At 35.2% G+C, this 21,545-nt stretch overlaps 2 protein-coding genes and 2 pseudogenes across 7 annotated transcripts; 1 reads left to right on the top strand and 3 right to left on the bottom strand.

Annotated features, from left to right (window-relative positions):
• Window positions 1-3,848: 3,848 nt before the first annotated feature.
• LOC104710450 (pentatricopeptide repeat-containing protein At3g26540 pseudogene) lies at window positions 3,849-9,695 on the bottom strand (annotated as a pseudogene). 4 transcript variants are annotated; one of them, XR_015567077.1, is made up of 6 exons: window positions 6,260-7,236; window positions 4,812-6,170; window positions 4,566-4,651; window positions 4,390-4,475; window positions 4,201-4,285; window positions 3,849-4,080 (listed from the first exon to the last, which is right to left on the bottom strand). The product of XR_015567077.1 is annotated as a pentatricopeptide repeat-containing protein At3g26540 pseudogene, transcript variant X4 (transcript). The 4 variants fall into 4 exon arrangements; XR_015567075.1 differs by having other exon boundaries at window positions 4,812-9,695; XR_015567076.1 differs by lacking the exon at window positions 4,566-4,651 and having other exon boundaries at window positions 6,260-7,272.
• Window positions 7,526-9,627, bottom strand: LOC104710451 (uncharacterized). Its single transcript, XM_010427063.3, has one exon. The coding sequence runs from the start codon at window positions 9,625-9,627 to the stop codon at window positions 7,555-7,557; it is 2,073 nt and encodes a 690-aa protein (XP_010425365.1). The 3' UTR covers window positions 7,526-7,554.
• Window positions 9,696-10,315: 620 nt separating the features above from the next.
• LOC109124814 (putative pre-mRNA-splicing factor ATP-dependent RNA helicase DEAH5) lies at window positions 10,316-14,299 on the bottom strand. Its single transcript, XM_087467433.1, has 2 exons — window positions 10,991-14,299; window positions 10,316-10,896 (listed from the first exon to the last, which is right to left on the bottom strand). Exons 1-2 carry the CDS (start codon window positions 14,134-14,136, stop codon window positions 10,503-10,505), a joined length of 3,540 nt encoding a protein of 1,179 aa, XP_087323559.1. The 5' UTR covers window positions 14,137-14,299; the 3' UTR covers window positions 10,316-10,502.
• A 3,364-nt stretch (window positions 14,300-17,663) lies between these two features.
• LOC104710448 (putative amino-acid acetyltransferase NAGS1, chloroplastic) lies at window positions 17,664-19,935 on the top strand (annotated as a pseudogene). Its single transcript, XR_015566983.1, has 8 exons — window positions 17,664-17,805; window positions 17,910-18,022; window positions 18,174-18,302; window positions 18,384-18,495; window positions 18,590-18,825; window positions 18,922-19,069; window positions 19,188-19,398; window positions 19,505-19,935. The product of XR_015566983.1 is annotated as a putative amino-acid acetyltransferase NAGS1, chloroplastic (transcript).
• Window positions 19,936-21,545: the final 1,610 nt, after the last annotated feature.

The following is a 21,545-nucleotide window of genomic DNA, read 5'->3' as shown; positions in this document are numbered from 1 at the left end:
ATTTTTTTGATTACTAATGTTTGATAAAAAAAAGTATTATGTTAAAATATTTTTTAAATTTATTTAACTTGATTTAATTTCTTTGTAAAAAAAAAATTATGATTTTTTGGTATTTCTCAATCTTTTTATACAAATTTTTGTATAAGATTCAAGAAATAGATTTTAATAATATCATAATTCATCATAGTGAAGTAAACTATGATTGTGATTATAAATTTTGTGTCATCTTGGTTCCACTTTTTGTCAATAACCCAATTAGTTAACAATCGTTCGACTGTTAATCATCTAAATTTTAAAGTGTTGAGTTTTGTTGATAACACAAAGAAATACAAAAAAAAACACAAAGAAGTAAAAAAAAAATATTATAAGAAAATAGTTTGCAGTATATAAATAATTGAATAAATAGTTTGCAGTATATAAATGGTAACCGTAAAAAATAATACTAATACAAGAGAGTATAAAAAATTGAGAGATTTTTGTTGAACTTCTTTTTTTTTGTTTTTATTCGTTTTTATATCATTTTTGTCTTTTCGTTATTACGAAAATAATACATCTCATATTTCAGTAGAAACGAGTAATTAATCACAATCGTTATCACTTTAAAATGTTTAGAAAACAAAACATTATTATTCACTATTGTCAAATCAAACTAATTATTATTATACAAGAACACAATAATTGGACAGGTCCGTGAAGCTTTTTTCTCCATTATCGCCGGCCTGACACCATGGCCGGTGGGGGATTTGGACCTCTCGAGTTCTCTCATACATTAACATAAATAATTATATCACATATGCGTGCTCAAATTTAAAAATATAAAAAATATTTATATCTTGACCAAACAAAAAAGTTGTTTATATAAACTGACATTTACATGGACGAAAATTCAGATGGTGATATTAGAAAGCGCCGTGCATAAAACATGGTTAGTGAACCCTGTTTGTGTGATAGTGAACGAGATTAAATAGGATTGTATATAATGCTATCAAATATTCAAATTTTAATTATTTCTTTGATATTGTAAGTGACGCTTTTCTTTTCAAACTGTGGTCAATAATTTGTATCCAGAATAACAACATCGAATGTTTTGAGCCAATAAAAGCAATCGCTAGTACCCCATTTGTTGTGTAATAAAAGCCATCTACAATACATATTGTCTCATTATTACTTGAAAATATCTTGTAAATTAACGTTATCTATAGCTAATTTAGATAATTATAAGAACTGGACTAATTAATTTAAGACTGCATATAAAATGCCAAAAGAATACTGACCACTTCGTTACAAAACTGGGAAGAAGAATATGCTTTTAGGATATGGCTAACAAAACTTATGATCTATTATGCATAACAAACAGATTAGTTTAAATAAATATAAAAACTAATGAGAGCATCTAATCATTTGGTGAACTTTTTAATACGTCCCTAAGCTAATAAACAAGAGAAATAGAAATGTCATGGTCGGGTATACGTGCACCACGTGTAAGTGTACATTTTTGGCCTCTTCAAAGTTTTAGATAGGGCTTAAGAAAACTAGAGTTATTATTTGATATACAAGACACGAGAAATGGCGTAGAAGTGCTCTTGTCTTTTGGTTGACTAAAAATATCACTTGTTTGGAGTTAAAAAGTTTATGGTATATGATTTCTTATCAATCATTGATACACGAAAGTTTCAACGTATATAGTACATGTTGAGTCTACTTTATAAGATGATAAATTATTTTTGATGAACATAACAATAATGCAATAGACGACGACAAAAGTTGTTTTCTTCGTGTAATGTGATGCGAATGTTTTTCAGCTTAATTAGATGGTTTAAAAATCCTATAATAATGTGAATATTATGCAACACTAATAACCCACAAAACATATCGACTGAATGTATATTTTTTGATCAAAAGTACTAATTCGTATTATTTTGTTTTCAATTAATCAAATACTAGTTTAGAAGATATAAAAAGGGAAAATTTCCCAAAAACGTCAACTATCTAATATTTGACAGAAAAAAACATGAATTTTTTTAGTTGACAGAAAAATATGCAAACTATTTTTTAGCTGATAAAAAATACACGAATTATTATTTTTTCTAGTTTATCCTCGTCTACGTTACGACCGTTAACGACATTGTGACGGCATTATTATTTTAAAAAAGAATTCCAGAAAAAAATACAAACTATTTATTTTTGTCATAAATTTTTTTTATTTTTTTTCTTTGTCTGAAAAATACATAATTTTTTATTTTTTATTTTTTCATTAACAATGCTAGAGATCATAATTCATAATTTTCTATGCTCTCTTAAACTTCATACAAGTTTTCACTACTATTTAGGATAACTAAATTCAAGAATAAAAATACACAATTAGATTAATCGATTTCCAAATTTCTCAATTAGTGTTGTTTTTGGATTTATACCGACTTTACAAATTTTGAAACTTCATCAACACTTAAACTCTAAAATTTCATGAGATCTCCACCTTTGTAAACCTTAGTATACCTTTCATAAAATATGCATCTCTTTAGTTTAATATATTTTATGATGCTTATAACCAGTATAAATCATCAAATGGGCTGGTATACGCAAACTTGATCGAGATCATAGATTATAGCCATTTTATGGGACATCAACTCTTGCATCCTAACCAGATTCACCATTAATTTATGCAAAAACAATACTAATTGGAAAATTTGGAAATTGATTAATCTAATTGTATATTTTTGTTCTTTAATTTAGTTATCCTAAATAGTAGTGAAAATTTGTATGAAGTTTAAGAGAAAAAAAAAATTATGAGTTATGATCTCTAACATTGTTAATGGAAAAATAAAAAATGAAAAATTATGTATTTTTCAGGAAAAAAAAGTTTATGTATTTTTCTAGCAATGATAAATAGTTTGTATTTTTTTTTTTGGAATTTTTCAAAAATAATAGTAACACCGTCACAATGCCGTTAACGGTCGTAATGGAGACGAAGATAAATTAGAAAAAAATAATAGTTCATGTATTTTTTATCAACTAAAAATTAGTCTACGTATTTTTTCTGATAACAAAAAAAATTTATGTTTTTTTCTGACAAATATTAAATAGTTGGTGTTTTTTTTTGGAATTTTTCCGATATAAAAGCAAGGGGAAAGAATAATACTAATCACCAAACAGATAAGGTTTTATATGTCTACGTATTCGTAATACGTGGTAGACAACAACTGAGATTAGAATACTAAGAATGACTTGGTATAGGGATCCATAATATATATAGTAGGACCATATATTATAAACAGCATTAGTCCAAAAGAAATGGTTAGTATGTATATGTCACTTCGCAATATTAATGCACGATAACGGCGATGACCAGACTTGGTCGACATAATTATTCCTTAACTTTTTTATATGCAATAGTGTTATTTCATTGCAAAAGGATAAAGAGATTATGCTTAAATAGAAATTGTGGAAACATGGTAATGTTAATGAATGTGACAGTTGTATTATTAGTTAAATTAAAACGTTACGTAACAGTGGAGTTTAGAGTCAAAACTAAAATCACCTAGGTTACAAACATGTGGATGGGGAGGGAACCATTCCCACGTGTTTAGTTGATGCATCACCATTCACAAACGTAGCAGCATAAGCAAGGGGACAGTACTCACTTGGTGTCGCAAACATGTGTGGATGCTTTGGATGGAACCAATGCTGCGGAGGGAACCATTCCCGATCCCAGGTCTCTGGTTGAGGCTCGACTGCGGCTTCAACCGCCTCCTCATGAGGTTAACGTGGTTTAGGAGGGGAACCAGCCCTACATTCGAACGATTCAAATAATATGGCCCATGGTGTTGTTCTACTTCTAGCGGCAAATGTTGGGTTAATTTTTTTATTTTTATGAACTACTTGTTTATTATGTTTCAAAAGCTACAGCCGACAAAAAAAAAAGCAGTCATTTATATAAATTTGTGCAAATATATATATTTTGAATAGCAAACTAAACCAATCTCAAATTCCTAAATACAATTGAAAATCAGTATGAAGCCCTCAACGTCCAGAGCTGCGCTTTGTATACACATCTGAATTAAACCTCAAGACTGTGAATAACTGAATATAGAAACAGAGTTTAAAAAAAAAAATGATGTTAAATTAGTCACAGAAATGCGAAAAGCAGAGATCAAGCTGCAATTTTTACCCCTCTATTTGCATGAGTGTGAATAACTTTACCTTATGGATGGAAACCAAATCGTAAGCTTGTAGCTGTTGCTTCATCAATGAACTGCAGAAGAACTTGCTTGGACACATCTGATCACTGATCACAAAAATTTTAAAACATCAAACTTCCATCTAACTTTTGACCATGAATATCGCAGCATCAAATACCATATGTACTATAAAGAAGACTTGAAAGCATACCATATCTGGGGTCTAAGACATTCAAAGCGAAAAGAGTCAGAGCTCTATTGCTCTGGCTTTTTTGGGGTGAAGACAGATCCTTTTACCTGATTCAATTAGAATAGTGTAATGAATAAAAGAAACACTTTGACAGATTGAAAACACTTATGCTCATTCATTAACAGATATCTTCATACCATCTTCAACCAAGATCCATTGACTTCAAATCAAGACACAAACATTGAAGCACGAGTTCAAATGCAGAAAGTCTTCACAGTATATACTGATAATCGAGAAAATCAAGTTTAAGAGAGTATTCAATCGAGAAAACAAAGTTCATCCGTTGAAACCTCAACCATCAGAGAGAACTGGAGGTGCACACACATTCATATAGAAGTCCATGAAAAGCAATTGAAAAAGAAGAGTTGAGAATTTGTGATTACCTTCTGAAGAAACAAATGATTTAGAGAGTCCGGATAGACTAATGATGTCTCTCTAATCCGTCCACGTCCTATTTCAACTGCTTTCTTCCCGTTGCTCTTCCTGGTCTTCAAAAGACAGCGGAATTGTCTACAATCCTTCTGAATGCATATGCCCCGACATGACTGCAGGACACAATTCTTTTGTTTGAGTCATACATGTTAACTGAAGGTGATGATCATTCATCAAGCCGTTTAGCAGCCCATGCTCCTAATTTTTTCCAGCCGTATCTTTGGCAAGCATCATATATCCTTGTCAGCATTTGCATAGGTGGATCAAAAGGCATCAAGAGGAGAAATTCTTCAAGCTGATGCAAACATCCATACTTGCAGTAGAGTTCAACCATACAATCATAATGCTCAACCTGTGGTGATATAAGGTATTTGGTGCTCATAGAACTGAAATATTGAAAACCGAGTTCCACATGACCTTCACGTATGCAAGCTTGTAAGATTCCCAAAAAGGTGACATGGTCAGGCTTAACTCCTTCATCTTCCAAAAGCATGAACAACTCAAAGACTTCCTTGCTTCTTCCATTACGAACACATCCACGGATAATAGAATTCCATAGAATCAAGTCCCGTGTAGCTGCCTCTTTGAATACGTCAATAGCATAGTCGAAACATCGGCATTTGGAATACATGTCAACCATAGCACCCCGTATAACAACGTCAATATCATAGCCATTTCTGATCAGGAACCCGTGGATTGCTTTGCCTATATTTAAAGCAGGAATGTTTGCACAACCTGCTAAGAGCGTTGCAAGTGTGTATTTGCTAGGTTTGGCTTCCACTTGCATTCCTTCAAAGAAAGATAAGGCTTGTTCACTCCTACCAACTCGAGCTACACCTGTCAATAAAGCATTCCATGATACCTCATCCCTTAGTTCACTCATTTGGCGAAACCAAACATTGGCACTCTGCAAGGCACCACATTTCCCGTACATATCAAGAAGCCCATTGGCTACAATTACATTCACATCATATCCATGTCGGTAGATAAAAGCATGAGCTTGCTTCCCCATTTGAACATCTGATACACCTGAGCAGACATTTAGAATCCAGACAAGAGTAACATTATCAATATCTTCAACCTCCTTGCGCATCAAAGTGAGAAAATCCAGTGCCTCATCCCACTCATGAGCACGTACATATCCACCCAACATTGCGTTCCATGATATTATATTCCGTTCAGGCATCAGATCAAATAGCTCCCTTGCCTCTCTAGTTATAGCACTCATTGCATATCCCGACATGGCCGAAGTCCAAGATTTCAAATCTTTTGATTTGGTTTGGTCAAATGCTCTGCGAGCACTCTCCAATCTGTCACATTTCACATACATATCAAAGATAGAAGTAGACACAACTCTATCTTCCACAACACTAATTTTGACAGCAATGGCGTGTATTACCTTCCCCACCTCAAGGGCCAAGGATCTTGAACAAGCTAACATAACACTAGAAACCGTATGATTCAAAGGTCGAACATTCAACTCTATCATCTTAAAGAACATCCCCACTGCCTCATCATTAAACCCCATCTCAAGATACCTCCGCACAATCACATTCCATGAAACATCACTAGGGTTCTCAATCTCATCAAACACTCTCCTCGCATCACTCATAACTCCACACTTCCCGTAAACATCAACAACCGAAGTCTCCAAATCTACATTACCCGAATACCCATACTTCACCACAGAACAATGAAGCTGCCTTAATAATCTCAGGTCTCCACAAGACTTAAACACACCAGCAAAAGAAGTCTCCGTAGCTCGAACTCCATCTCTATTCATCCTACGAAACGTACGAAACACCTCATCCGATACACCGTTGAGCGCACAAGCAGTAATCACAGCGTTCCAAGACCCACCATCTCGTTCAGGCATTTGCTCAAACAGTTCACGTGCATCATCCACACACCCACATTTCCCATAAGCCTCAATAGCTCTATTCAATAAAAAAATCGGAGGCAACGGAGAGAAAGTTACTAAATGGGATTGGACCTTACGGGCTTGCACAACAAGTGACTTCGAGGAACAGCAACGGAGAAGACGCTCGTATAGCCAGTACGCAACTGGCTCTGGAGAAGCAAAGAGAACAGAGACGGCTTTCGATACACTGCCGCCTTCGAGGTGCTCAATGATTTGACGGGTCACTGTAAATTTGGGTCGGGTAGCGGTAATACGCTTGTGGGTTTTATCTTGTTTCAAGATACGGCCAAAGACAGAAGCAACTCCGGTCACTGCCATGGTTCATGACCTTGCAAAGATTGAGACTTTAACGGATCATTGTAACTTGTAAACTTATCTGAATCTTATACAAGTTGAAGTAGTTTAAAGGTTGAGACACAGAGACTCTAAAACCCCGCAACCTAAAACCCCGAAAAGGATGATTCACGCGAAACAACGAAGATTTTAAACACAGGATTGAAAGGTTTGATCATACAATACAAGAGCGAAACAGAGAAAACGATGTCGTTTAATATATATAAGATGGTTTGGGCCTTCAACGGGCCGGGCTTGAGATCTGCAAAGTGATTTAGAGATGTTTCTATGCAACTCGGCTGTTTTAAAGACAAGACAGAGATTACTTCACTATGCCATAGATCAAACTTCATCGGCTCATTTGTAAACTCTCTATCAGTGTGTGTAACTAAATAATGTATTAAACAATGATTGACAAAGGTTAAATATACCAGCATACTTCAGTTTAAGTCCACTTCTGTGATAGAGAAAAATGGATAACTCGTTGGCGGCTCGGTCACCACCACGTCGCCATATCCAATACAATCCCAAGAACAAAATATTGTGTTGTAGCCTTTGAAAACTATTGGGAATGGACAACGGCGCATGCATCCAGTGCATATTGGCCGAGAGAGAGAACTATTGAGAAGGATTCGAACATCTGTCCATTTAGTACCCTCACTTCCTAGTGAGTGCTTAGTAAAAGAAATGTAATCTTTCACACTAAAACTGGGCTTCATGTACATGTCTCTCCCAAGTAAGCATTCAACATGAAGAGTCGTGCAACACTCATTGCATTTATAATACCGCATTTCTTTTCTTTCGTCCCATGGAGACTCTCTTTCTTTTACTTCTTCTATTTTGCCTTCGCAAATCTCACACCAGTCTGGTTCATCAGTTGCCTTTTTCCCATCGCAAATTCTAAGAAAATGACTGTCATGTTTGTATCTTACCTTGTATGGGAAGGTAACGCAACGAAAACATATAACATAATCGCACTCCATGCAATATAACTTTGAATAGCTTTTTCCTTTGCATGTTTGACACCGTACTTTTTTCTCTAGCTCTGAAGCTATGAACAAGGGATGTTTGTGGCATTCATATTCAAATGGTTCGATAATTGAGGCGCACCTTAAATCTAGCCGGAATCTTCCTTCCCCTACATGATGGTCATAGAAGAAGCCAGTACCGTTACGACCACAAACACTACAATGGTATATGCCTTCGTTATTACCAAGCTCCTTTGTGGCAACATTTAGTGTAAGTGGATGTGGATGTAAGGGATGTCGTTTCACACGTGGAGCATTTGCACAACTTTCATGAAGGATAAAGTCACATTCTATACATGAATAGAATTGACCTTCGTAGATCGGAAGAGCACACCCTCGACAATACTTATTTTCATCATAAACTCTGCTAATCTCAAGTCGTAGATAGTGATTGTGATACGGATGGAGTATTATTCCATCAACTATCCTCTCGAATGGCTCACCATCATCTATTATATCATCTTGTTCTGATACTCCTTCGAGTTCTTTTCCATCCCACACATTTCTATGAAATGCACATATTGAATGAACAAAATAATCATCACATTTCTTGCAAGAGTATGCTCCATAATTGTTGTCAACCTGGTGACGACAGACTCCGCAAGACAACTTCCCCGATGGTAGAGAAGAGGTATAAGAGATACGGTGTTGGTGTCGAGATATTCTTATGACATGTGGGTAACCGAGACAATCTTTATGAATGACAAAGACGCATTGGATACATATGTATGTGGGATCAAGCTTCTTGACAAGGGCACAAATATTGCAAACTAGAGAAGCTTGTGTAGGGAAAAAGGTGAGAGGGTGGGGGTGGCTTTTTGGATGGTCTAAAACAAAGGGTATGGTTTTCATTGCACAAATCGGGTCCATACTCAAATCACATGTCGCACAATGATAAAACATGTTAGACACAAGTCTTCCACAACAAACGCACACCATATGCATTGGATGACTGTAAAGCCGAAGAGAATGAAAGGGGTGGGAAGGGTGTTTAATCTCAAGAGGAGACTCTACACATTCTTTGTGAAACTTCTCTTCACATTCAAGGCATGTATAATAGCTTACACTAAGCATTTCTAGTTGGCATGCACCACACTTAAACTCTTGAGAATAAGGCTTTTTATTGTTGCACCAAAACAGAGGGAGTACAGGGAGCTTACAGATACCATGGTGGTCGGCGTCGCAGTCAAGCAAAGATTCGCCTTGTTGATCACCGCTTGTTGTGCTTGGGAAGTTAGGGTAAGAATTGAATTGATGAAACTTGAAGAAATCAACACCATCATAGTTCTTCTCTACTATGAATTTATGAGATCTGATTCGAGCATGAGGACAAGAAAATTGAGGTTGGAGAAGGGGGTTTTCACCACTAGAATCCACAACTAGAGCTTCATCGGAGGAGGTTGGATGGTTTGGTTGTATTGATGTGTATACTAAATAAGATTTTTCATCCACTTCTACTTTACGAAATACACCCATGGAACTCATGGCTGCTACAAAGGGTATTGGATTTTTTTTGTGATATTATTCTTCACAGTCTCTCTCCCTCTTGCAATACATTACACATACACTCAGTTGATCTTGAATATAAAACTTGGTAATACAGCTAAGCTTGGTCTTTTTATATTCTTTGTTATAGAAAAGCTTTCGATATTTGAGTGGCCCCAAATGAGTTTTTTTTTATTGATTTCCAGTCGCGGTACAATTTAATTACTATTGGTTTTCTTGGTAACCTCGTTTAGAGAAGATGGCAAATTTTTTTTTTCAGTAATCATGATTTTGTCCCAAAGTTTAGTTTTATATTATTACAAAATCTTAGGTTCAAATAATTGGTGTCAATCTTTTCTTGTATGCATTATTGCATTAGTAGGTAAAAAGGAATAAACCACAATACATTTTCAATGTTCAGACTTCAATTAATATTTCAGACAGTCCTTTGGACTAACAGGTCTTATAATCTCAACCGTATATGAACTGATCTGAAAGCTCAAAACATACATAAATTTGACTGTCAAAATCGATTTCTGTTTTTTTCTAGGTGTTTTCTGATTGACATATCTAATAACTAGTCGCAGAAATGCCTAAACTCACATCATACTTCATCTCTATTCCTCTATACTACATCTGATAAACAACATACCTGCATGTCCTAGACAGATTAACAAACACTTTGGACTAAGCACAAGGAAAGATGAATTTTCATACATGTCTACAAAAAACGATGATGCAGCTATAATCTATGTAGCTCATCCATCACTTCTGTTAGCTTTTTTAGCTTTCAATACATAAACAAGAGTACATTTGAAGATGACAAAATAAACGTAAGGAAGAAGAATAGGTTTACCAAAACAAGGAAAAGACTCTCAAGCACGTCTTTTGCTGAGACGCCATGAGTTAGGCTCGTGGTACCGGTCATACAAAGGCTCAATGCGTTCTTGGCGCTTGCGCTTGCTCATTTTCGTTGGGTCAGAGACTTTGAAAAACCTTGGAGCTAACTCAACAAGCCACTTTGGGTCAATCACAGTTACTTCCCTCATGTACTCTTTGGTCGTCATCACAAGATCGTGATATATAACCCAGTCTGGTTGTCTCTGGAACAGCGCGCTGCTCGGGTGTATATACACCGGTTGATTCTCCACTAGTGTCCTGTAACCTTCCTGTGGATCTTTCCTTGCTCCATGGAAGAAGAATCCTGCCGTGATTGCTTTCCTTATCTTCGTGAAATTCTTCCCCGCACTCACCACATCTAGTTTATATCTGCAAAACAGAAAAATCAAACGTTTAGAAACTGGACTTGGATTGTCACACATTATCATTACAAGTTGAGCTCAATACTAGTTTAGTTACTTACTTGTCCATAATGCTGAGAAGTTGTTTCCTCACATCTTGAGCACGTCGTAACGATCTTGACTGAATGAAATTTTCAAAACACCATGGACCTGAGAAGTTTTTGGCCTTCCACGCCTCATATACAGCCAGTAATGTCAGGTGATCACCCTCGGGCTGGAAAAACTTTGCCCGTTTTTGGTCTGCCTGAGCTTGCTTCTCCCTCGGTCTATAAAATATGTTGCCCGTCTGGATCATAGCAATCATCGTTAAAATCTCATCGCTGCACCCGAGATCCACACTTGCTAGCAACATTTTAGAAAGCGGCGGTTCAAGAGGAAACTCTGCCATTTTTCTACCAAGCTTCGTCAACAAACCTTCTTCATCCAAAGCTCCCAGGCTGTACAACTGTTCCATTGCAGAGATCAATGCTTGTGGTTGAGGTGGATCCATGAAGTCAAACGATAGCAGGTCATTAATACCCATGGCTTTCATGGTCAGGGTCGTCATTCCAAGATTAATTCTTTGAATTTCAGGGATTGATGTAGGAGGCATCTCATTACGATATGCGCTTTCCGTGTAGAGACGGTAACATTTCCCGGGCCCAGTACGACCAGCACGTCCAGCTCTTTGCTTGGCCGATGCCTGTGAGATTGGAGTAATGACTAGCGATTCTAGCCCTTGCTTTGGATTGTACACGTTCTGCTTTGCAAACCCAGGATCAACAACATAGTATATACCATCTATTGTTAAAGAAGCTTCTGCAATATTTGTAGCTACAACCACTTTCCGTTTACCAGGAGGTGGAGGATCAAATATTCTAGATTGCATTTCACTAGGAAGGGCACTGTAAACTGGAAGTATGATGAGTTCAGGAACATTTTTACCTAGACCTTTCATTCTCTCGTATAGAGATTGGCATGCAGAATCGATTTCTTCCTGTCCAGTCAAGAAGACGAGAATGTCACCCTCAGGTTCAGTTAAGTGAATCTGAAGGACTGTGATCAGAGCTGCATCCAAGTAATCTGTTTCTGGCTGTTTGGTATACAGTATCTCAACAGGAAAGGTTCTTCCAGGAATGGTAAAGATGTTGCAGTTGAAGAAATACCCAGAGAACTTCTCTGCATCCAATGTGGCAGACGTGACAATCAGACGAAGATCAAGTCGACGTTTCATCAGCTTCTTTAGAAGACCAAACAGCACATCAGTGTGGATTGTCCGCTCGTGAGCTTCATCAAGCATGATTACAGAGTATTGAGAGAGGTTTTCATCTATCAGAATCTCCCTAAGAAGCATACCATCAGTCATGTACTTGATCACTGTATCTGGTCCAGTACAATCCTCAAACCGAATCGCATACCCTACCTCCTCTCCTAAACGACAACCAAACTCCTCAGCTACTCTCTTGGCAACAGACATCGCAGCAACCCTACGAGGCTGAGTACAGCCGATCTTTCCCCTTGTTGTGTAACCTGATTCGGCAAGATATTGAGTTACCTGTGTTGTCTTTCCAGACCCAGTCTCACCAATGACCACCAAAACTTGATTATCATGCACAGCCTGTATAAGTTCTTTTTTCAACTTGTATATTGGAAGGCTCTCCCTTTGTTCCTGAATAGAAAGCTTCGATCTCTGTCCAAAAGTAGGAGTTTTTCCAAAGGCATCCTTCTTCCACTCAGGCATGTCATAAGCTGATAACCCAACACCTCTAAGCTCTTGAGCAAGATGCCTTTCACCAGTTTCAGGCATAGGGTCTTCCCATGGACGATTCAGATCCTTGGGGATTGAGTCAAGCATTGTTCTTTGCTGCTGTTCCCTCATTTCTCTCCTCTCCTTGGTGAGGGCGGACTGAAGTGCAGCTGCGCGACTCAAGGAACCCTCTGGATTTTTGAAGATCTTAACCGGAGACATGTCAACAGAGTACCTAGTTTGCCCTTGTAAGAAAGCAGGTTCGTCTTCATTCATCTCAATCTCAAGTTCTTCTTCAGCACCTTCCTCTTGATAAAGCATACCATCTCCATCCTCATCATACATTGGAAACTCATCAACTCTCAAGACACCAGAGGCAATCAACTGTTTCGCTTCCCATCTCTCAGGAGAGCTCATCTTCTTCAATGGCCTACGTGAAGGTGCAACATCATTCTCCTCTACAATCCTGATTCCCGAAATCCCAGTCTTAGTTACTTGTCCATCCTTTGTCCTATACGAAGGATTACTCCTGGACGAATCATCCTCATCTGAAGGCTTCCTCAGAGGAATCAAATCTCTACCCGTATTCTGATCAACATCTCTCATAGAAAGACTTAACTTATCATTCGAATTAGATATCACTTTCACATAAACCTCCATATCCCGCTTCACAAACTCCTTAGGCTTCTCAACCCTTCTAGTAGCCATCTGAGAAACATGAACAAGACCTTCCTTTCCCCTAAATTTATCAAACTGAACAAAACAACCAGCATCCATAACCCTAGTAACCCTCCCTTTGTATACCTGATACAACTCAGGCTCATTCGCAATCGCACCGCCTCTATCTTCCTCCACATACTCATCCTTAGCACGCCTATCTCTACGCCTATCTTCCCCTTCCTCATCGCCACGACCTCTATCTCTATGCCTCCTATCACTTCTTCTATCATCTTCACCTTCCTCATCTCCACGGTGTCTCTCTCTATCATCCCTATGTCGATCCCTTCTATCATCACGATTCCTATCTCTACCTCTATCTCTATCCCTATCCCTATCCCTACCCGAATCCCTCCGATCCCGACCCCTCTCTCTATCCCTATTCCCATCCTCCGCTCTCCGTCGCTCCTCAGCTTCTCTTTCAATCTCCTTCTCAAGCTCCTTGACTTTATCCTTAGTATCCTTAATCGCCAAACCTTTGAATTTAACATCCTCACCTTCCTCTCTCTTCTTCTCAGACTTAGGCTTCGGAGGATAAATCGCGTGGATTACAGTTAACAACGACCGGACGAAGTAATCAGGCATCTCCGCACCTTGCTCCTTGACCTTCTTATCGAATTCATCTACAGTATCGGAGTGACGACCGAGATCGATGATGAATTCTGCCAAAACTTTCTCCGCAGATCCTAGATGCGTTTCTAACTCGTTGCAGACATTGGATACGAGAGAGAGGTGATTCAATTTGTTAAGCTCTTCTTTCTCCATTGCGGAAATCGAAAGCAATCACAATGAGAATCGAAGAAGACGAACTGGTTTCTGGGATAAAATCGATTTCTAGGGTTTAATTGTTTTGTTTGGTCTAATAGACGGAGAGAAAGAGTTAAAAAGGGAAATAGTCTTGAAACGCTGCGTTTCGAATTCTGTAGCCGACCAAAGGAAAAAAAGAAACAGAAATTATAACATTTTCGCATTGTTTTATATCTGGGCCGATGCAAAATAACTTTTAAAGTTAATGGGCTTTATTGTTACGATTCAAGCAGATTATAATAAGTTATTGGGCATTGGCGAAAATAATAGTAATCTGATTATATGAGATTATGAGTAATGAAAATAATACTTACATTATTTTTACCAGTGTATGAAAATCTCCACCAACGTCAAATTTTTTGTTATTTTGTTTATATAATTGAGATTTGAAACAAGAAAACCTAAAAACAAAATTGTAGAAAAATCGATAATATGTTTTGAATTATTTGTCACTAAAACACAAAATAATTATTTAATAATAAATTTAATTCGATTGATATTTGATTATGTACACAATTCGTCCAAGCACTCACTCAATCACCATAATCCATCGATCTAGTTTAACTATCATAAACACAACCATCATATCAAATATGTTTATTCCTATGGTTGTAAACATCTAAACCTTTTTTTTGTTTTTCAACCGGAAAAAGAGAGGTAGAATTATCTACCTCACGAATCGAAACTCTGAACATTGAGCAGGTCAGGACACCCGATACCAGTAAACTAACCTCACAAGTCATCTCGTCTTTTATATTGGAAATTAATACAATATCGGATAATGATTCATGCTTATTATTTATTGGGTGTCTTATGTAATTGTACATCGATTATTTGTTAAAATGAGGATGAGTGCAATAAACAATATTTGAGAAGTGTTTAACCATGTAGTTATGTCTTCATATTGACCAGGAGACTATGTCTCCAAATGGTTGCATCTTTCAACCAAAATTTATTGGGATCCATTCTAAAATGAAAATTAGCACTTCTAACCTCAAATTAGAAGATGAACGAGATAAAAACTTAAACCTGTTTTATTTGTTAATTATAATTATTTTATGTATATTTTTCAATTAATATCTTTTAGCTTGTTGACCAAAAAAAAAAAAAATCTTTTAGCTTAAAAATAAAATGTAACAAAGCACTGTTGGACTAACAATTTATATTAAATTTTTACTTTTGGGAAATTATATTATTGACATTAATTAATGTTAAATATTTTTTTTTGTTAAGAATCGCGGAAATTCAATTACTAGATAAGTTCAATTTGTATTATTTGTTACAAATAAAAGATATTCAGATATGCATAATTAGCTCATTCCTGACTATTTTGAACAATTTTTTTTCTTTGAAATCGAAGCTTTATCTTTGAATTAGTAATATTTGTTTGTTAACTTATTACAATTCATAAATTTAAGTCTACAACTTTGGATATGATGCCAAAACAAAAAAAACTAGAGAAATTATTAGAAATATCTTTTTGTCGATATCCTTTTTTATAAATACCCTTTTTGGTTATTTTTCTTTTTGATATTTTAACACAATTACAATGTGTTAAATTAACTTTCAAAATCATTTTTTGGTTTGAATTTTATATTTTATATTTAGGGTATAGTTTTGATGGGGTAGAGTTTAGTATTTGGTGTTTAGGGTTTATAATATAATCATTTTCTATATAGAAAAGGCTATTATTAAAAATGGACAACAAGAGAGAGTAATTTTACAAATATCGAGAAAACTATATATAATTGTTATAGATATATTATTAATATTAAATTATTATATTTCTTTGTATTCAGCTATTCAATTTAACGACTATCATTTAACATTTATTATTTTCTTTGCACTTATTCATCTCGTTTAGTTTATTGAGCCCATCATTATTCAATTTGTCAGTTCGTTTAGTTTGTTAATCACCATCTGCAGCCTATGATTGAAGATTTAGGGTTTTGTCAAATTTCATTTTCAAGATTATGCCATTTGTTCTATTTTGTTAGGTTTTCACTCAAAAACAAATATTGTGATTTTTTTTTTACTACAAATAAAATAGAATTAGATAGACGAGTATTGACTACTACATTCAGGACCGACGATAGGTATATGTAAGGTGTATATTTGCATGTGGGCCATATTAAATTAACATAAAAAGTAATGTATTTTAAGATCCAAAAAATGGTTTCTAAATTTTTTTTTAGGTAATTAAGATTTATTTTCTAAAAATTGAACAAGACTATAACCTTTTTGGCTATATTTAAGCCGGCCTTGATTACATTCATGAATATGAAACGGATGAAGGAACTTTTAATTTTCTACGAATCTAAAAAGCGAGCTTGAAAGACCAATCGATTTACACCAACCCTCAGGTTAACTCTCGATCAATTTTCTAGTTATCATATTTCGAACTCGTTATCCTTTTCTTGTAGGTGTTCTAGTTGTTGAAACAGCACATTCCAAGTAGATAACAAGGATGTCACCACTAATAACAAGACTATAATCAATATGTTTGGGGCAATAAATGAGCTTAAAAAAGAACAATAAAAATACCAAAGGATTCGCAAAGAGTTGTTGATCATAAGGACCCTAACAAGAAGAATTGGACCGATCTCGTCGGCATGAATTTAGCCATTAGGGCATCCAAACAGTTTTTGATGCAGCACATCTTTGCGCCGATCACGACACCAATGTCGTGAAATGACCTCTTTATTGTTTCTAGTTTTATATTTACGTATGGGCTTTATTTAGTTGTAGGTTTTTTATTGTTAGATTAACTTTTTAATTATGTTAGAGTTTAGTTTTATGATTCTTCTTATTTAAGGAGCCGTGAATCTCTATTGTAAATGAATAATCGATTAGTGAATAAACAAGTTTTACGAGAGCTTTGTGTAAAGCCTAGAGAGGAGGACTCTCAACCCTAAGAGCTTGTGTTCAAGCCCTACAAGGAGGACTTGCAAAACCACGTCGATATCGTTCCTGATTTCGACCATATCTTTATTGCTTCTTCGTCAAGTTACGACGTTAAGCAAGATCCGTTCGTGGATCCGAGTTCTCCTGCAGATCTCTCTATCAGTTTTTTATTAATAAGAAACACAAGTTTTATAAAAACCAAATTGATTGTTCAAAAAAACCAAAGTGAACGAAAGTGATTGGATTCATCAAGGATTCCTTAAATGAGAGAGCATTGATCTAAGTAATATTAAAGTTTTTTCTAACGAAAAAAAAGAAAGAAGAAGAATCCCTACTATTATTTTGAAACACAGTTTATGGACTAAACCTTTATTTTGTAAGAAATTACAAGGGTATGCCATTGGAGTTATGACCAAATTAATTCATTTAAAAAAGGTTAAAATCGTCATTTAATCGTTTTTCCATTCGGATAAACACGCGGATCCTTTTTACCCAGTAATCTGACCCGGTTTCATTTTCTAATCTCAGCCGTTCAATATTTTTTTGAGAATAAATCGCAATCCTTCATAGACTAAACCTAAAAAGAGTTTTTTCCTTCGCCTCTTCACTCTCTCTCGCCGTCTCTCCCAAATGGATTTAATTTTTTTTTTTTTCTTTTTTTGTCGACGAACTCGAAGAGATGCAGAGGAAGAGAAGAAGGAAAAGAATTTCCATTATGATAAGGTTTTAGTTTCTTTTCTCTTTTAATTAAGTTTATATTTTAAGTATATGTTTGATGATTAAAACCAAGTTTAATTGGAATTTGGTTTCTGAATCTTGATGTGTAGTGGTTTTGGATTCTTCTCTGGTCATCAGCTTGATTTTGAGATGATAAACTCAAATCTCATAAATCGCCAATGACTTAACCTCAGAAATCTGTCCAATTCATCTCTCCGATCAAGTAAGCTCGATTGTTTTCTTTCTAATCTGAATCGATTTGTGTAAGATTCTGTTCTGGTGGGTTCTATGGTTTTAAATGTTTTTTTCTTTTGGATTCATGATATGATCTTTAACATTTTATTTGTATGTGAAATCTGGATGTATTCAAACAGGGAATCATCAAAGGCGATCTAGGAGAACGAAGTTTGATAATTTGATTCGTACTATAAGAGTTCACTTATTGGATGGTACTATAAGCGGAGTGCTATTGTTGGAGATGGAATGGGGACTATGGTGGCAAGGTATACACAACTGTTTTCAATTGCAAACGATTCAAAGTTTTAATCTTTCTTACAAAAGCTTCCTGGCCCTTACTATCACAGTGACGTATACGAAGGAACCTGAGAGGCAAAAGTGGAAGATCTTACTGGAATTAGAAAAACAATCAAACCTCTGGAAGAATCAGGGGCTTTAGTTCGCAGAATTGATGAAGAGGTTTGCCTTTTAGCCCATAGCCTTAGCCTTAAGTTCTAAGTCTATTGCTTTGTTGTTAGGATTAAAGGAATAATTGGTTTCTTTCTGTGTTTAGCTACTGCGAGCTTTGGATTCATTTGTGGTTGTGGAAAGGGAAGGACAGATTATCGCTTGTGCGACTTTGTTCCCTTTCTTTAAAGAAAAGTGTGGAGAAGTTGCAGCTATTGCGGTTTCATCAGATTGTCTCGGACAAGGACAGGTCCACTATTATGAAGATGGGTCAACACCTACCGGAACTTGTGGTGTCTATGTTTTTGGTGGAGAAATGTCAGTTTACAATCAATCTTTAATGTGAGTGATTTGCTCTTGATTCTCTTTCAATTTTATTTACAAATTGTTTTGTTTCTCTTTGATTATAAGGCTATTTGTATCTTTTCATCCCCACAGATTTACTAAAGCTCAGATAAAAAATTCAATCACTAAACTATTGTATCTTCGCTTTGGTCTCAATAGTCGGAGTTCCATGTCCACTATTATGAAGATGAGTCAACACCTACTGGAACTTGCAGTGTGTTAGTGTTCTTGGTGCAGAAAGGTCAGTATACAATCAATATGAAATATCTTTGCTGGATCAATTTGGCGCCTCACGACGCCATCTGAAATATCTTAATATTCTCAATTAGTACATCATCTTTGTCTTTGTAATGTTGCAGGAGGACATGTTAAGTGTGTGTTCTTCACCGTTGATATTTGTTTGCCATATCTATAACCAAATATATGGTTGAAAAAAACTAAAGGGTTGGGTAATACTTCTTTTTTGGCTATTCATTCTGCATGAGTGATTAATCTGATTCCATCTCCTACATCGCTGCATTCATTCTGCATGGGAGATCGTTTGTTTCTCGCCGCAATCTCTTTCTCATGGTAAGAATTTCTCTGATCTCATTTACAGATCGTGTTGAATTAGGATTATTTGATGTGATTGAGATTAGGGAAGAAAACTTTCAAGCATCTAAAATGAATTTTGCAGGCTTGATGATTCATGTTTGCAGATGAAATTTTATGTCCCATAAATGCTTTTCAAAATGACTAAATGAGGAACTCGACAGAATTGTTACATTATATCTTCTTAGCAGACTTCAACAATGCAGGGTTCTCCAGGTTATGAACTGGGGAAATTTACAAGAAATATATCAATGGTCGAATATGTGGAGCTGTAAGCTGCTAGCAAAAAGACAAGTTTCGTTTTTGTTTTTTTCCATTATATGTTATAAGTCTCATTCTCTCTGTTAAATTATTTTGGAGATCATTAATGATTTTATATTTTTTGTGTGATCCAGTTATCAAAATTGAATTTTGATCCATATTTTGTTGGAAGTGTGATTCTATATGTTTAATGTTGTTATAATGTTTTTGTACTCGAATTAATTTGTTAAACCAAGCCTTTTTGATCTGGCAAAATTAGCGGCTCCCAATGAATCAGTGAAGCTGATTGAACCTTGCTAAGCTTTTCATACGAAGAGAAGCCATTTTATCGATTGACCCAGTGAAGGAGTGTTTTTTTTTTTTACATTAAGTAGATCCTCAAACGTGTCATTTGGTTTTTTTTTTTACATTAAGTAGAACCTTACTTTTTTAAAAAAAGTGTCATAAATTTTAGATAAAAATAGGAAATTAAAAAATATAAGTAGATAAATTCAAATGTTAAGTTTTCACTAATTTTGATATGGATGCGACATGTAACTAATTATTTTGGAACAGACAATTTTAAAATTTTGGTATTTTTGAAAACAGATATATAGTTTTTGAAAATTATAATTTTTTGATAATTTCAACTAACTAAATAAAAAAAATATTCAACGAAGAACTCTGGTATCCCATTTTTATTTTTTACCCAATCTCTTTTAGTAAACATTGTGTAGCGAGTAATAATTGAAAAAAGAACGAACATAAGACGAAAAATTATGATTGATACGGAATGAGACGGGATTAGACGAGACGGGATGAGATGAGACAAGAGGGGATGAGTTGGGATGTGAGGAGATGGGACAAGACGGGACGTATTTCCTGTTCCAAAGTAAATACATTTAGGTTTATTTTAAAAATAATCATATGAAAATAACGCACCTTTGCTACAAACCTGGATTAATATAATTCTTAGTCAACACTTGAATATTGTGTCCCGTGCTGTAGCACGGATTACTACCTAGCCAAAAACTAATAATTAAATTAGTTTAATTTAATTTACTACATATACTTACAGAAATAATAATTAAATTTTGAGAAAATTTTCTGTATATTTATGGTATTGAGACAAAAAATAGTATATGTAAACTGAAACAGGTAATTCAAATAGTGAAAATCAATATATTGAACAATTTTTTTTAAAAAAGGGAAAGAAATTTTAGATAAAAGTACAAAATAAAAAAAAATACTGGTAGAAAAATTCAAGTGTCAAGCTTTCACTAATTTGGATAAGAATTTATTATGCGACAGTTAATTAACTACTTTGGAACGAGCACTTTGAAAATTTGATATTTTTGAAAACAATTATATACTTTTTTAAAACTATAACTATTTGGATAGTTTCAACTAACTAACAAAAAAATATTCAACGAGAAATTTAGTATCCCATCTAATTTTTACCCAATCTCTTTTAATAAATATTGTCTAATGGATAATTATTTAAAAGAGAACGAACATAAGACAAAAAAAAATTGGATGGATATGGGACGAGACGAGACGATATGGGATGAGACGAGACGAGATGAGACGAGAGAAGATGGGTTGGAACATGTTGAGATGGGACGGGACGGGACGTGCATTCCCATTCTAAAGTAAATATAATTATTAGTCATTTTACGAATTTAAAATTTATTTGAAATATTTGTCCCGTGCTGTAGCACGGGTTACTACCTAGTGTCATATTATTGAAGGTGTCACCTAACCAACCAGTTTCACCTACCTTATAGAACACATGAAGAAATCGAGTTTTTGGTCAAATTTATGTTATATACTTATAAAACTAGGAGTTTTGGTAAAAAACAAAAAAAGTTAATATTTACGGGTTA

This window comes from Camelina sativa, chromosome 9 (assembly GCF_030686135.1).
Source record: "Camelina sativa cultivar CO46 ecotype springtype chromosome 9, ASM3068613v1".
Lineage (NCBI taxonomy): Eukaryota > Viridiplantae > Streptophyta > Magnoliopsida > Brassicales > Brassicaceae > Camelina > Camelina sativa.
This window is presented reverse-complemented; position numbering and strand designations above follow the sequence as displayed.

What these genes read in the sequence shown, in the direction of transcription:
- LOC104710451 (XM_010427063.3), bottom strand. Translation starts at nt 9,627, where the DNA reads ATGAGTTCCATGGGTGTATTTCGTAAAGTAGAAGTGGATGAAAAATCT.
- LOC109124814 (XM_087467433.1), bottom strand. Translation starts at nt 14,136, where the DNA reads ATGGAGAAAGAAGAGCTTAACAAATTGAATCACCTCTCTCTCGTATCC. An exon ending in CTTCTCAGCATTATGGACAA is followed by an intron (nt 10,897 to 10,990) that starts GTAAGTAACTAA and finishes TCTGTTTTGCAG; the next exon opens with ATATAAACTAGATGTGGTGA.